The sequence below is a fragment of the Globicephala melas genome, chromosome 20 (assembly GCF_963455315.2).
Source record: "Globicephala melas chromosome 20, mGloMel1.2, whole genome shotgun sequence".
Lineage (NCBI taxonomy): Eukaryota > Metazoa > Chordata > Mammalia > Artiodactyla > Delphinidae > Globicephala > Globicephala melas.
The window spans coordinates 37937959-37950174 of NC_083333.1; the positions used below are offsets into that span (position 1 = coordinate 37937959).

Below are 12216 nucleotides of genomic sequence, written 5' to 3' on the forward strand. Positions count from 1 at the left end.
ACGCCAGCCTGGGGTCTGCTTCACTTGGCTGGGGCCCCGGAACCTGTATCCTAACCTAGTTCCCCAGGTGATTCGGGTGCACAGCCAGGTGTGGGGAGCATCGCCCCGCTTTGCCTCCCCCGTTTGATACTCAAGGCCCTGCATTACCTGACTTTGCAACCCAATCACCCACTCTTCGTCCGTGTGCTGTAACTGGAGCGCTCCCCACTCTTGTTACAGTCTGTTGCTTTCCTACCCTTTATGCTTTTTTCTCCGTCAGTCCCTTGTGCCTCAAAGTTTCTCCATCCATCTTTGCCTCTTGTAGTCTCTCAAGGCCCAGCTCAGATACTACCCTCTTCTGTGGTGTTTTTCTTACTCCAACCCAGAGGTGATTACCCAGCCCTCACCCCAGCTCTGCTAACAACAGGGCTCACCTCAATATGCCCTTGAAAGGCAGTTTCCTGGACCGAGGGTAGGGACCATGACTTTACCCTGTGTCTTCGCAGCTCCAAGGACCTCAACCTAAAATTTAGGGGCAGACTTGTCCTGGATGAGCAGATGATGTCAGGGGCCGGACGGGTAGTTGTCATGAAAATGGCAACAATCCTTCATGACACTAAATGTAAAAAAGTTGGGGGTTTAGAGCTGAACCTTTCTAAATTCCCCTTTGAACACTGCTATCCAGGAGCTTTTCATGCCTATGTATATTTGTGGTCGTTGTTACTGGCTCTTGCTAACCAGTGGATAAAATGACATGTCCATGATTTGGAGTTGTTTCTTGAAAACACGTGTGTTCTCCACCTTCCCAGACACATCATCTCGGAATTGGAGCACCTGATCTTCGTGAGCACGGACGTGGGCCGCTGCCGGGCCTGGCTGCGGCTGGCCCTCAATGACGGCCTGATGGAGTGCTACCTGAAGCTGCTGCTGCAGGAGCAGGCCCGCCTGTGCGAGTACTACCAGCCCACGGCCCTGCTCCGTGACGCCGAGGAGGGCGAGTTCCTCCTGAGCTTCCTGCAGGGCCTGACGTCCCTGTCCTTTGAGCTCTCCTACAAGTCTGCCATCCTAAACGAGTGGACGCTCACCCCGCTGGCCCTCTCCGGGCTCTGCCCGTTCTCGGAGCTCGACCCCCTCACTACCTCCGGAGCGGAACTACAGCGGAAGGAGTCTCTGGATTCCATCTCCCATTCCTCAGGCTCGGAGGACATCGAGGTCCAGCACTCGGGCCATAAGATCCGACGGAACAGGGGGCTCACGGCCTCCTCCCTCAGTCTGGACACGGCCAGTTCATCCCAGCTCTCTTGCAGCCTCAACTCTGACAGCTGCCTGCTCCAAGAGAATGGCTCCAAGAGTCCAGACCGTTCCGAGGAGCCCATGTCCTGCGACTCAGACCTGGGGATGGCAAATGCTGACGATTCGGACCTGTCTCTGCAAGAGTGAGTACCCCTCCCCCACCCCTTCCCTCTCTTTCTCCTTCCTTCTTCTCTTCCTCTTGCCCTCCCTCCCTTCCTGGGGCATGTGATTGCCTGTCACTGAGCACGGAACTCTGTTAGGGCGTAAAGACAGACGAAGGGGGCAGGGACTCTCCCCCAGAGACTGGAATTGCTGGGAGCTGTACCTTCAGGCAGACTGGGGCCAGTGGGGAGAATGCATTTAGATGGGGCTCAGAGTTGGTTCCAGCCCCATCTCTGTCCTGGTGACCTGTAACAAGTTATTTAATCTCTGAGATTTAGTGTGAAATATTATTGTCGTCTTCATCTAGAGAGAAGGAAACTTATAGTTCAGAGCTCTATGTACAACTTCCAAAAAAGTGCAGTGAAGCACAGTGCATAAGGGTGATCTTCTGGGACCTCACAGAAGACCTTCTGGGGGACAGAAAACCTGAGTGATGCCAGGACGGGGGTGGCAGACAAGTGGGGACGAGCAAGTGTGTGGAGGAGGAGGACATGCAATGACGAACTGGACTGGAGAAGGGAGCCTGGCCAGAGCCTTCCTTCCTTCAGGCTTTTTAACATTAATTTTTGAATAGATAATATATTTTTATAGTTTAAAAAAATCTAAAATATATACAGTGAAAAGACTTTCCCACTGTATTTATGTAACCATAATTATTAATTTCTTGCATATTTTTCCAATTTCTAAATGCATCTATAACAAATATGAATGTACAAATTTTAAATTTTTCTTTTCTTTCTTTTTTTTTTTTTGCGGTACGCGGGCCTCTCACTGCCATGGCCTCTCCCGTTGCGGAGCACAGGCTCCGGATGCGCAGGCCCAGCGGCCATGGCTCACGGGCCCAGCTGCTCCGCAGCATGTGGGATCTTCCCGGACTGGGGCACGAACCCACGTCCCCTGCATCGGCAGGCGGACTCTCAACCACTGTGCCACCAGGGAAGCCCTTTCTTTTTTTTTTAAATTGAAGTATAGTTGATTTACAATGTTGTGTTAGTTTCAGGTGTACAGCACAGTAATTCAGTTATTTATACATATATATAAATATGTTATATATATATAATATATATAACATTGTTATATATATATAAAATATATTGTTTTTCAGATTCTTTTCCCTTATAGGTTAATATCTTTCTTATTTCTTATTCCTTTCTTTCCACGAAAGCTAGTATAAATTATTCTATACCTTGTTTGGGAGATCTTTTCATATCAGAGCTTCTTTTTTTTTTTTTTTTTCCTGTTACAGATTTTTCCATTGTATGAATGTACCTTAGTTTATTGAATCAGCCCTGAGTTTAATGGACATTGGAGTTCAGTGTTTCTATCAATAACCTGTGTATGTGGTCCTTTAGGCCTACGCAAGCTAGTTCTGTTCAGTAAATTCCCAGAAGCAAAATTGCTGAGTCAAGGAATAAATTAATTTGTAATTTTCACAGATATTGCCTATTTGCACTCCATCCGGGTTGTGCTTGTGTCCTCTCAGGCTTGTCAACAGAAGGTATCATCAAACTTTTGGAAATTTGCTCGTCTCATAGGTGAAACATGGTAGCCGTCTCTGAAGCATTTCCTCTAGTAGGACCTGTGTTACATCAGCTGTGTTTAGGACCTTTCCACTCCTGCTGTTCCCACCCTTCCCCCCACCTTGGTTCAGGTCTTCACAGGGCTCCCACCCGGTGTGGGAATCACGCCAGGATTGGGTGTCAGGGACTGGCCCTGGAGCAGATCTAGTTTCAAGCCCCCTTCTACCACCTACAAGCCCAGTAATGTCTCGTACACGGCTAACTCTTTTTGACGTTCTGTTTCTTCATCTTTTTCTTTTTTTTTTTTTTTTAATTTTTATTGGAGTAGAGTTGATTTACAATGTTGTTTCAGTTTCTGCTGTACAGCAAAGTGATTCAGTTATACATATTCTTATATCCACTCTTTTTTAGATTCTTTTCCCATATAGGTCATTACAGATATTGAGTAGAGTTCCCTGTGCTATACAGTAGGTCCTTATTAGTTACCTATTTTATTGTTTCTTCATCTTTAAAATGGAAATTCCCTCATAGGGCTGTTTGAGAATCAAGTGAGATACCCATGAGTGAGATGCACACATAAGAATGTCTGGTAGGTCCCAGAAATGGCCTCCGAACATTGAGCACATCAGATAGAATTTTCACATGTCAAACGGAAGGATTGGATATAACGTGCTGGGAAGGAGCAGCCCCCACCCCAGAGATGCTGGGCCCGTGGCGTGACTGGGGCTCAGTCACCTGTCTTAGCCCTTGGTTGTCTCTCCCTCCTCCCGCAGACCAGCCAGCCTTCTCTTTGTCATGTGCCTCGCCTTTATCTTTCATGAGTCTTGTGATTGGAAAATTCCAGCTTAAGGCCACTGAATCAGTGACCATCCACCCTGCATGGGAAGTGTTGTCCTGGGTATTCCAGGGGAACTCAAGGGAAGAGGGTCAGGATGTACAGACCAACACTGGACAGTGATGTGAGGAAGCGGCAGACACCACACACACACACACACACACACACACACACACACACACGTACACACACACACACACACACAAGCACGCAGCCAGCGCCATCATTCTTAGAGCTGGGCTGGAAGTTTGTCTTGGAGCATTCACAGAGACCAGCATTTCTTAGAGTATATGTTTTAATGGTAAAGATGCTCACCAACACGTAAGAGTTTGCTTAAATGTATATAACTTAAAATTAGGCATAAACACGTTGTGCTTAAAACTCTTACAGCTATAAAGTCAAAACATCTACAAACTGGGAATTCCCTGGTGGTCCAGTGGTTAGAACTCTGCGCTTTCACTGCCAGGGCCCAGGTTCAATCCCTGGTCGGAGAACTAAGATCCCACAAGCCTCTCTGTGTGGCCAAAAAAAAAAAGAAAAAATCTACAAATTAAACATGAAGCGCAAAACCCATAACATTCCAAATGAAACTTATTAATGTTTTGCAGAAGCCAAATTACAGTTTGCCTTGTGAAGAGAGGATCGACTGTCCCACATAGCTTCTTTTGTGCTCATTGGGTCTGAATTATAATTATATCCTGAATTATAATTATAATTATATCATGCATAGGTACAGTCTAATGGTAAAAAGTGTGGACTCAGGAGCCGGACTGCCTGAGCCCTCCATCAACCAGCTTTGCCATCTCGGGCAAGTTACTCAACCTTTCTGACCTTGATGTCCTCATCTGTAAAATGGGGATAAGAATGCTTCAAAGGAATGCTGGGGAGATGAAATGAATTTAGGTCTGTCAAATGCTTAGAGCAGTGTCTGACACAGCATGCATGCTCACTGGGTGGTGGTGTCATTTTACTGGTGTACCTGTGACATCCGTTCTCCTACTGCTTGCCCTCACATACACTGCTGCAAAACCTTGGTTAGTAATATTTGTCAGAGGTCATTGTCATGAGGCCTTCCCTTGGGGGAAATGATTCTTAGCATGTGCAACCTACCTCTTTGCTTTTTTTTTTTTTTTTTGAGGTACGCGGGCCTATCACTGTTGTGGCCTCTCCCGTTGCAGAGCACAGGCTCTGGACGCGCAGGCTCAGCGGCCATGGCTCACGGGCCCAGCCGCTCTGCAGCACGTGGTATCTTCCCGGACCGGGGCATGAACCTGTGTCCCCTGCATCGGCAGGCGGACTCTCAACCACTGCGCCACCAGGGAAGCCCTCTTTGCTTTTATTAGTGGCTCTTGACTGCCAAATAATACTGTGTATCACCAACACAATAGTCCGCATGTTCAGGAAAACTGCAGGCTCAGGATCACTTCTCAGGGGTACTTTATAAGGTGGCCATTCAGATTCTCCAGGCCATGCTTTTAATTTACTTCATACATAAGTATTTATAATACATATACCTTTTTTCCAGATGTTCTCTAAATGAAAGCACAAAGTTTAAAAATTTTCGAATAGTGGACTTCCCTGGCAGTCCGGTGGTTAAGACTCTGCGCTTCCAACGCAGGGGGTGCCTGGGTTCAGTCCCTGGTTGGGGAATTAAGATCTCACATGCCGGGCGGCGCAGCCAAAAAAAAAAAAAACAATTTTCGAACAGAAAGGTTTTGGGAAACACGGCCCTGAACCAGACCAAAGTGGAAGGACTGTAGTGGTTTCAGTTTCATTTCTTTTCCTTTTTTTTTTCCCCCCAGTTTCATTTCTATGTTTCATTTTCCTCAAAATTTTTAAAAATGTTCTTTCTTTTGCCTTTCCTTCAAAATCTCATCTCTAGCCCTTTTTTCCACTTGATGTACGTGTCTCTCTTATTCTCACTGGATCCTTCACCAATTCTGATGAAGCTCTGTGAGCTTCATTTCACCTTGACCTGGGTTTTTTGTTTTTGGGGGGGTTTTTGGCCGTGCCCTGCAGCTTGAAGGATCTTAGTTCCCTGACCAGGGATTGAACCCGTGCCCCCTTCAATGGAAGTGCAGAGTCCTAACCACTGGACTGCCAAGGAATTCCCCTTGATCTTGGTTTTGATTTGACAGAAGCTCTAATTGATCACACAAGCTTCCTGCTGTTTGGTGACATTTCTCTAAGCATTAAGTCACTGACTTATTCTAACACCCAGTCTATGCTTGTCATTAAAATCTTTCTTATAGGTTAGGATTCACTTCTAATTGGTAACTGTTTTGGTAATGCTAGTGAGTATTTCAGTAAATCTGTTCCTTTCCTTACACGTTTATGTTTGTGTATAGAGGCTAAGCAGTCTTATCAATGATAATGAGGTTAACATTTATTGATCACTTTGTGCCAGACACTGTGCTAAGCACTTTACCTGTATTATGTCATTTAATCTTTGTCACAGTCATAAAAGATGGGTGCTGATACCACATCCATTTTCCAGGTAAGGGAATTAAGTCCATGAACATAATGTTCACATGGTGGGGCCCACAGCCGTGTGTTAAGCAAGGCCAGGTGGACTCGGGAGCCCCTGCTTTTAATCACTCACCACACCACCTCCTGGGAGCCCATGAGGAGCCGGGACCTCACAGAGGACCTTGTAAAAAGTCTGACACCCTAGTTCATTTCAGAAGGGGGCCTCGTGGTTTGGACACATATAAGTGGTTAGCAAATGCCCCTCCTCCTCTGCCTGTGGAAACTACCCCTTTCTTTCCAGAACTCATCATTGCCTACTCACTGCAAATTGCACTCTTGGATTTTTTGTGGGTCTGTTTTTAGAGTGTGGCTTTTAGAGCAAGAGCGAGTCCCCACCTGCGTCCCCTCTGTAACTATTCCACAAACACATTTACAGCTTTCTCTGAGAGGTCATCTGTTTGTTTATCAAGATATGATTCACATATCATAACATTCACCATTGTAAAGGGTACTGTTCAGTGGTTTTCAGTATATTCACAAGGTTGTGAATTCAACATCTACTGCTGTCTACTTCAAGAGCATTTTCATTACCCGTAAGGAAGTCCCTTACCCATTAGCTATGAATTTACCTTTTCTGGACATTTAATATCAATCGAGTCATACAATATGTGGCCTTTTGTGACTGCCTTCTTTCACTTAGTGCAATGTTTTCAAGGTTCAACCACGTTATATAGCACATATCATGGGCAAATAATATTCCATTGTATGGATATATTACAATTTATTTATTCATCAATTAATGAACATTTTTTTCCCACTTTTTGGCTATTATGAATAATGTTGCTGTGAACATTCATTTACAAGTATTTTGTGTGGACATATGTTTTGAATTCTTTTGGGTAAGTACCTAAGAGTAGAATTACTGAGTCCCATGATAACTCTTTATTTAAGTTTCTGAGCAGCTACCAAATGTTTTCCACAGGGGCTGCACCATTTCACATTTCCACTGATAGTATACATGTGTTCCAATTTCTCCACACGGGCCTCTCACTGTTGTGGCCTCTCCCGTTGCGGAGCACAGGCTCCGGACGCGTACGCTCAGCAGCCATGGCTCACAGGCCCAGCTGCTCCGCGGCATGTGGGATCTTCCCGGACCGGGGCACGAACCCGTGTCCCTTGCATCAGCAGGCGGACTCTCAACCAGTGCGCCACCAGGGAAGCCCTCTCTGTCTCTTTTATTATAGCCATCCTGTGGTTTTGATTTGTATTTCACTATTGTCTAATGATTCTGAGCACTTTTTCATGTCTTCATTGGCCATTTATATATCTTCTTTGGAGTAATGTCTATTCAAATCCTTTGCCTATTTTTTTTCCTTTGCCTATTTTTAATTTATTTATTCTTTGAAAGCATTGTGCTTTTTTTCTTTTTAAAAATATTTATTTTTGTTTGAATTTTATTTTTTTTTTTATACAGCAGGTTCTTATTAGTTATCCATTTTATACATATCAGTGTATACATGTCAATCCCAATCTCCCAAATCATCCCACCACCCCACCACCACCACCACCACCACTTTCCCCCCTTGGTGTCCATACGTTTGTTCTCTACATCTGTGTCTTTATTTCTGCCCTGCACACCAGTTCATCTGTACTATTTATTTATTTTTGGCTGCATCGGGTCTTAGTTGTGGCACATGGGCTCTTTGTTGCGGTTTCTCTCTACTTGTAGCACGTGGGCTTAGTTGCCCTGTGCCATGTGGGATCTTAGTTCCCTGACCAGGGATCAAACCCGCGTCCCCTGCATTTTAAGGCGGATTCTTAACCACTGGACCAGCAGGCAAGTCCCGTCCTTTGCCTGTTTTTAAATTGGGTTATTTATTGTTGAGTTGTAAGAGCTCTGTATATTCTGGGTACTAGACTCTTATCAGATATATAATAATATTTGCACATTTTATATGTCATATCTAAGAAACCATTGCCTGATCCAAAGATATGAAGCTTTACACCTCTTTCCTTCTAAGAGTTTTATAGTTTTAGCTCTTACCTTTAGGTCTTTCATCCATTTGGGGTTAATTTTTTTATATGGTGTGAGATGAGTCCAACTTTATTCTTTTGCATGGAACTATTCACTTAGCCCAGCACCATTTGTTGAAAGACTGTTCTTTCCCCACTGAAATGTCTCAGTACCTCTGTTGAAAATCAGTTGCCCAGAAATGCATGGGTTGGTCACCTCTTCTTGTCCAAAATGTCTATGTTGTTTGGGGTTATGATGGTGTAAATAAGAGCAGAGCTCACCTAGAAGACAATCAGATGAAAACTTGAGTTCTAAAATCCTCTTTTCCGTAACCGCATTAAGGGGAGTTTGATGTGTCTTCTGCACCCAGTCTAAGCCATTAGGGCAGATACGTGCGATGGTGAGATCTCTTGGGCTCCAGACAGCTTTCTTGCCACCAGAACCTGTATTTGCCCATGATGTCCTCACTGGATTCATAAGCAGAGGTGGAGACAGCAAATAGGTTTACTTCAGAAACAGAACTTGGATTCTCAGAAGCCTCAGGAGAGGGAGGGAGAAGCAGCCACTAGCCAGTGCACATTCCAGAAGTCCCAGAACTGTGTGTGTGTGTGTACACAAAGTCAGTGACATTGGCTCCCCCGGCCCCAGACACACCACTGAGGGGCAGAACGTGCCAGTCCCATCAGGAACACATCCCCGTGTACACGGGCACACGCACTGCACAGCTTGTATGCACTGTGCTCCAGCAGCAGCGTCTGGGGATTTGAGGCTTCTGTGGATCCACACCCAGCCCCTCACCCCGACCCTGCTGCCCAGTTACTGTTCCAGGAGCAAAGCGGGTCCTCACTTCGCCCAAGCCCGTGTCCCAGGGAGCGGAGTCTTGGAGCCCAGCTCTGAGACATGCTGTTCACCGAGGCACTGCTGAGGTCGCCTTGGGGCAGGGACCGGCCACACAGCTGTCTGGCTGAGCCGGCTCTTCAGGCCCACCGTTAGCCTGTTCAGAGGCTGAAAGGCGGTCAGTTCCCATTCACCTCTAGTCCTGTCCTCTGCTTTGTGGGCTCTGTCAGCTGAGATCCTGGGCCGCACAACTCACCTGGCTACCCAACCTGCCCAAGTCCCAGCCGGGGAGCAACTTTGGTGGGAGCGTCTGTGTGTGTGAGCTGGGAGCGCAGCGATGATTAAGGGGTTGGGGGTTGTTTTGTTTTGTTTTTTGTTCAATCACAAAACAGCAGTTCTCCACTTAGCCTTGGGCATTCTAGCTGACAAGCCCGTCACACAGGTTTCTTTGTTTAAAAACTTCCAGGGTGTTGTCGGAATTCAGCAAAGCCCAGGTGAACTCTGTGCCAACCGACAGACTGAGCCACGAAGCGGAGGTTCCCACGCTGCAGGCCTTGCTTGCCCTCCGCGGCCTGGACACCAGCACACCCCTGCGCCTTGAGGTACCTGCAGAGCCCCGCCCCGCCCAAGCATCCCCGGGGACTCGAGATGGGGACCGCAAGCAGGAGCCGCTTTCCCAGGCACCTGGCGCCCTGGGCTGGCCACAGCCGGGCAGTGCCCAAGCTGTCCCTTGGGGGAGCACTTCAGGCCAGCAGCCTCCTAGTCCGGTGAGGGAGGCGACCAGAGTAGTCGGCCAAGGAAGTGGCCAGCGGAAGCCTCCGGAGGAGGATGGACCTCGACTGAGCCTTGTGGTCCCCTCGCCCACCAGTCCGGTGAGTGGTACAAGCTGGGTTTTGGGGGGGGGCTGGTGAATGTCTCAGAGGCGGTGCGGGGTTTCTCCAGCTAGTGACCCCGAGTGGTCTCTGCCTTTTCCCCCTGAGCCTCTCGCCCTGCATGGTTTGGTATTAACAGCATTGTGGTGATGGAGCTCATGTTCCTTGGGGTGTGAGTGGTGGATGTGAGCCGGGCTGTGCGCCCATCTCTTCCCATGGGTGTCTCCTGTCATCTGCACATGGACCCTGTGGAGCAGGGAATTCTCACCCAACCTCAGACTCTCTTCCCTTAACCCCTGCCACTCAGGGGTTATGCCCTTATGCCTTAGGCGAGGCCCTTCACCTCACTGAGCTTTGGTTTCCTCCTCAGTACTTGTTATTATTAAATTAACATTTTCGTAAAGCACCAGGCTTTGAAAATACTCATTTTGCAACACGAAGCAGATGTCGGGCTGCACTGTCCACTTGGGCAGCCACTAGCCACGTGTGGCTCTGGAACACTTAAAACGTGGCTCGTCCGAACTGAGATAAGCTGAGTAAGATACACACTAGATTCTGAGGACTTAGTAGGAAAAAAAAGAATGTAAAATGTGTCATTCGTAATTTGATTATTGACCATGTTAAAATGAAAACATTTAAAATATGTATTTTAAATAAAATATATTATTAAAATTAATTTCACCTGTTTTTTTAAACTTTTTAAAATGTGGCCACTAGAACGTTTAAGGTGACCTGTGTGGCTTGCATTGTATTTCTGTGGGACAGCGCTGTTCTAGAATAAGCCAATCCAGTGTGTTGATGACCTGAGGAAGCCAGCTCTGGGACTGTCCTGGAGAGAGCCCCGAGGGTAGAGGCTGGAACTGTGGGCCCCGGGAAGCAGTCGTCAAGCTGTGAACCCAAGCTCTTGTGCCATTTCACATTTGTTCTTGGGTCATGAAAAGCAGAAGTAGGAATTGGAGTGCACGTGGACCCAGACACATAAAACCCAGAGCTCATCCTAGCCGCTGTCTGGGGCTTGTGTTGGGGATATAACCTTGCTCTTTCAGTTCCATCCACACACATCTCTCCTTTGGCCTGTAGCTTTCAGATCCTATAACTCAGGATGGGCCAGCGCCATGAAATAGACTATAGAAGAGGCATGTCCACTCTCTTTTTTTAACAGCTTTATTGGGATATAATTCACATACCATACAATTCACCTAATTAAAGTGTATAATTCAATTTGTTTTAGTATATTCACAGATTTGTACAACCATCACCACAGTCTAATTTTAAAACATTTTCGTCTCCCATAAAAGAAACCCCCTACCCATTAGCAATCACTCCTGTCCCTTTCCCCTCCTACCTCACCCCGCTCAACCCCTGGTAACCACTCATCTCCTTTGTCTATAGATTTGCCTGTTCTGGACATTTTACATAAATGGAATCATGTAATATGTGACACTTGTGACTGGCTTCTTTCAGTTTGCAAAATGTTTCATCCATGTTGTGGCCTGTATCAGTGCTTCATTCCTTCTCATTGCTGAGCAGTATCCCATTGTAGATTTCATTAGATGGATGTATCACATTTTATTTATCCATTAATAAGTTCATGAACATTGGCGTTTTTCCTACCCTTTGGCTATTATGAATAATGCTACTGTGAACATTCATGTATAATTTTTTGCTTGGACATATGTTTTTAACCTTTTTGAATGCATACCTTGAAGCAGAATTTTGGGCTCATATGGTAGCTATATATAACCTTTTGAGGAACTGCCAAGAGCAGCTGCCTTGTTTTATATTTCAACCAGCAGTGCGTTCCTCTACATCCTCACCAGCAGTTCTTACTGTCTGTTTTTCTTGGTTTTGCTTTTATTATAGCCATCCTAGTGGGTGACAAGTGGTATCTCATTATGGTTTTGATTTGCATTTCCCTGATGACTAATGATAGTGAGCATCTTTTTATCTAAATGCTTATTGCCACTTGTGTGTTTTCTTTGGAGAAATGTCCATTCAAAACATCTGCCCATTCTTTTTTTTTTTTAACAGATTACAGTTGTCACAGACTTTTTTTTTTATATTTATTTATTTGGTTGCGCTGGGTCTTAGTTGTGGCATGCGAACTCTTAGCTGCGGCGTGCATGTGGGATCTAGTTCCCCCACCAGGGATCAAACCCGGGCCCCCTGCACTGGGAGCGTGGAGTCTTATCCACTGCACCACCAGGGAAGTCCCTACCCATTCTTAAATTGGGT

At 46.1% G+C, this 12216-nt stretch overlaps 1 protein-coding gene across 3 annotated transcripts in view; it reads left to right on the forward strand.

Annotated features, from left to right (window-relative positions):
- PLEKHM1 (pleckstrin homology and RUN domain containing M1) overlaps nt 1-12216 on the forward strand; it is a 50923-nt gene that overhangs the window by 11188 nt on the left and 27519 nt on the right. For all 3 annotated transcript variants that reach the window (XM_030848892.2, XM_030848895.2, XM_060290645.1), the window contains exons 5-6: nt 789-1415; nt 9576-9981. In XM_030848892.2, the coding sequence (XP_030704752.1) occupies nt 789-1415; nt 9576-9981 (1033 nt within the window). The remainder of the gene's footprint in view (nt 1-788; nt 1416-9575; nt 9982-12216) is intronic.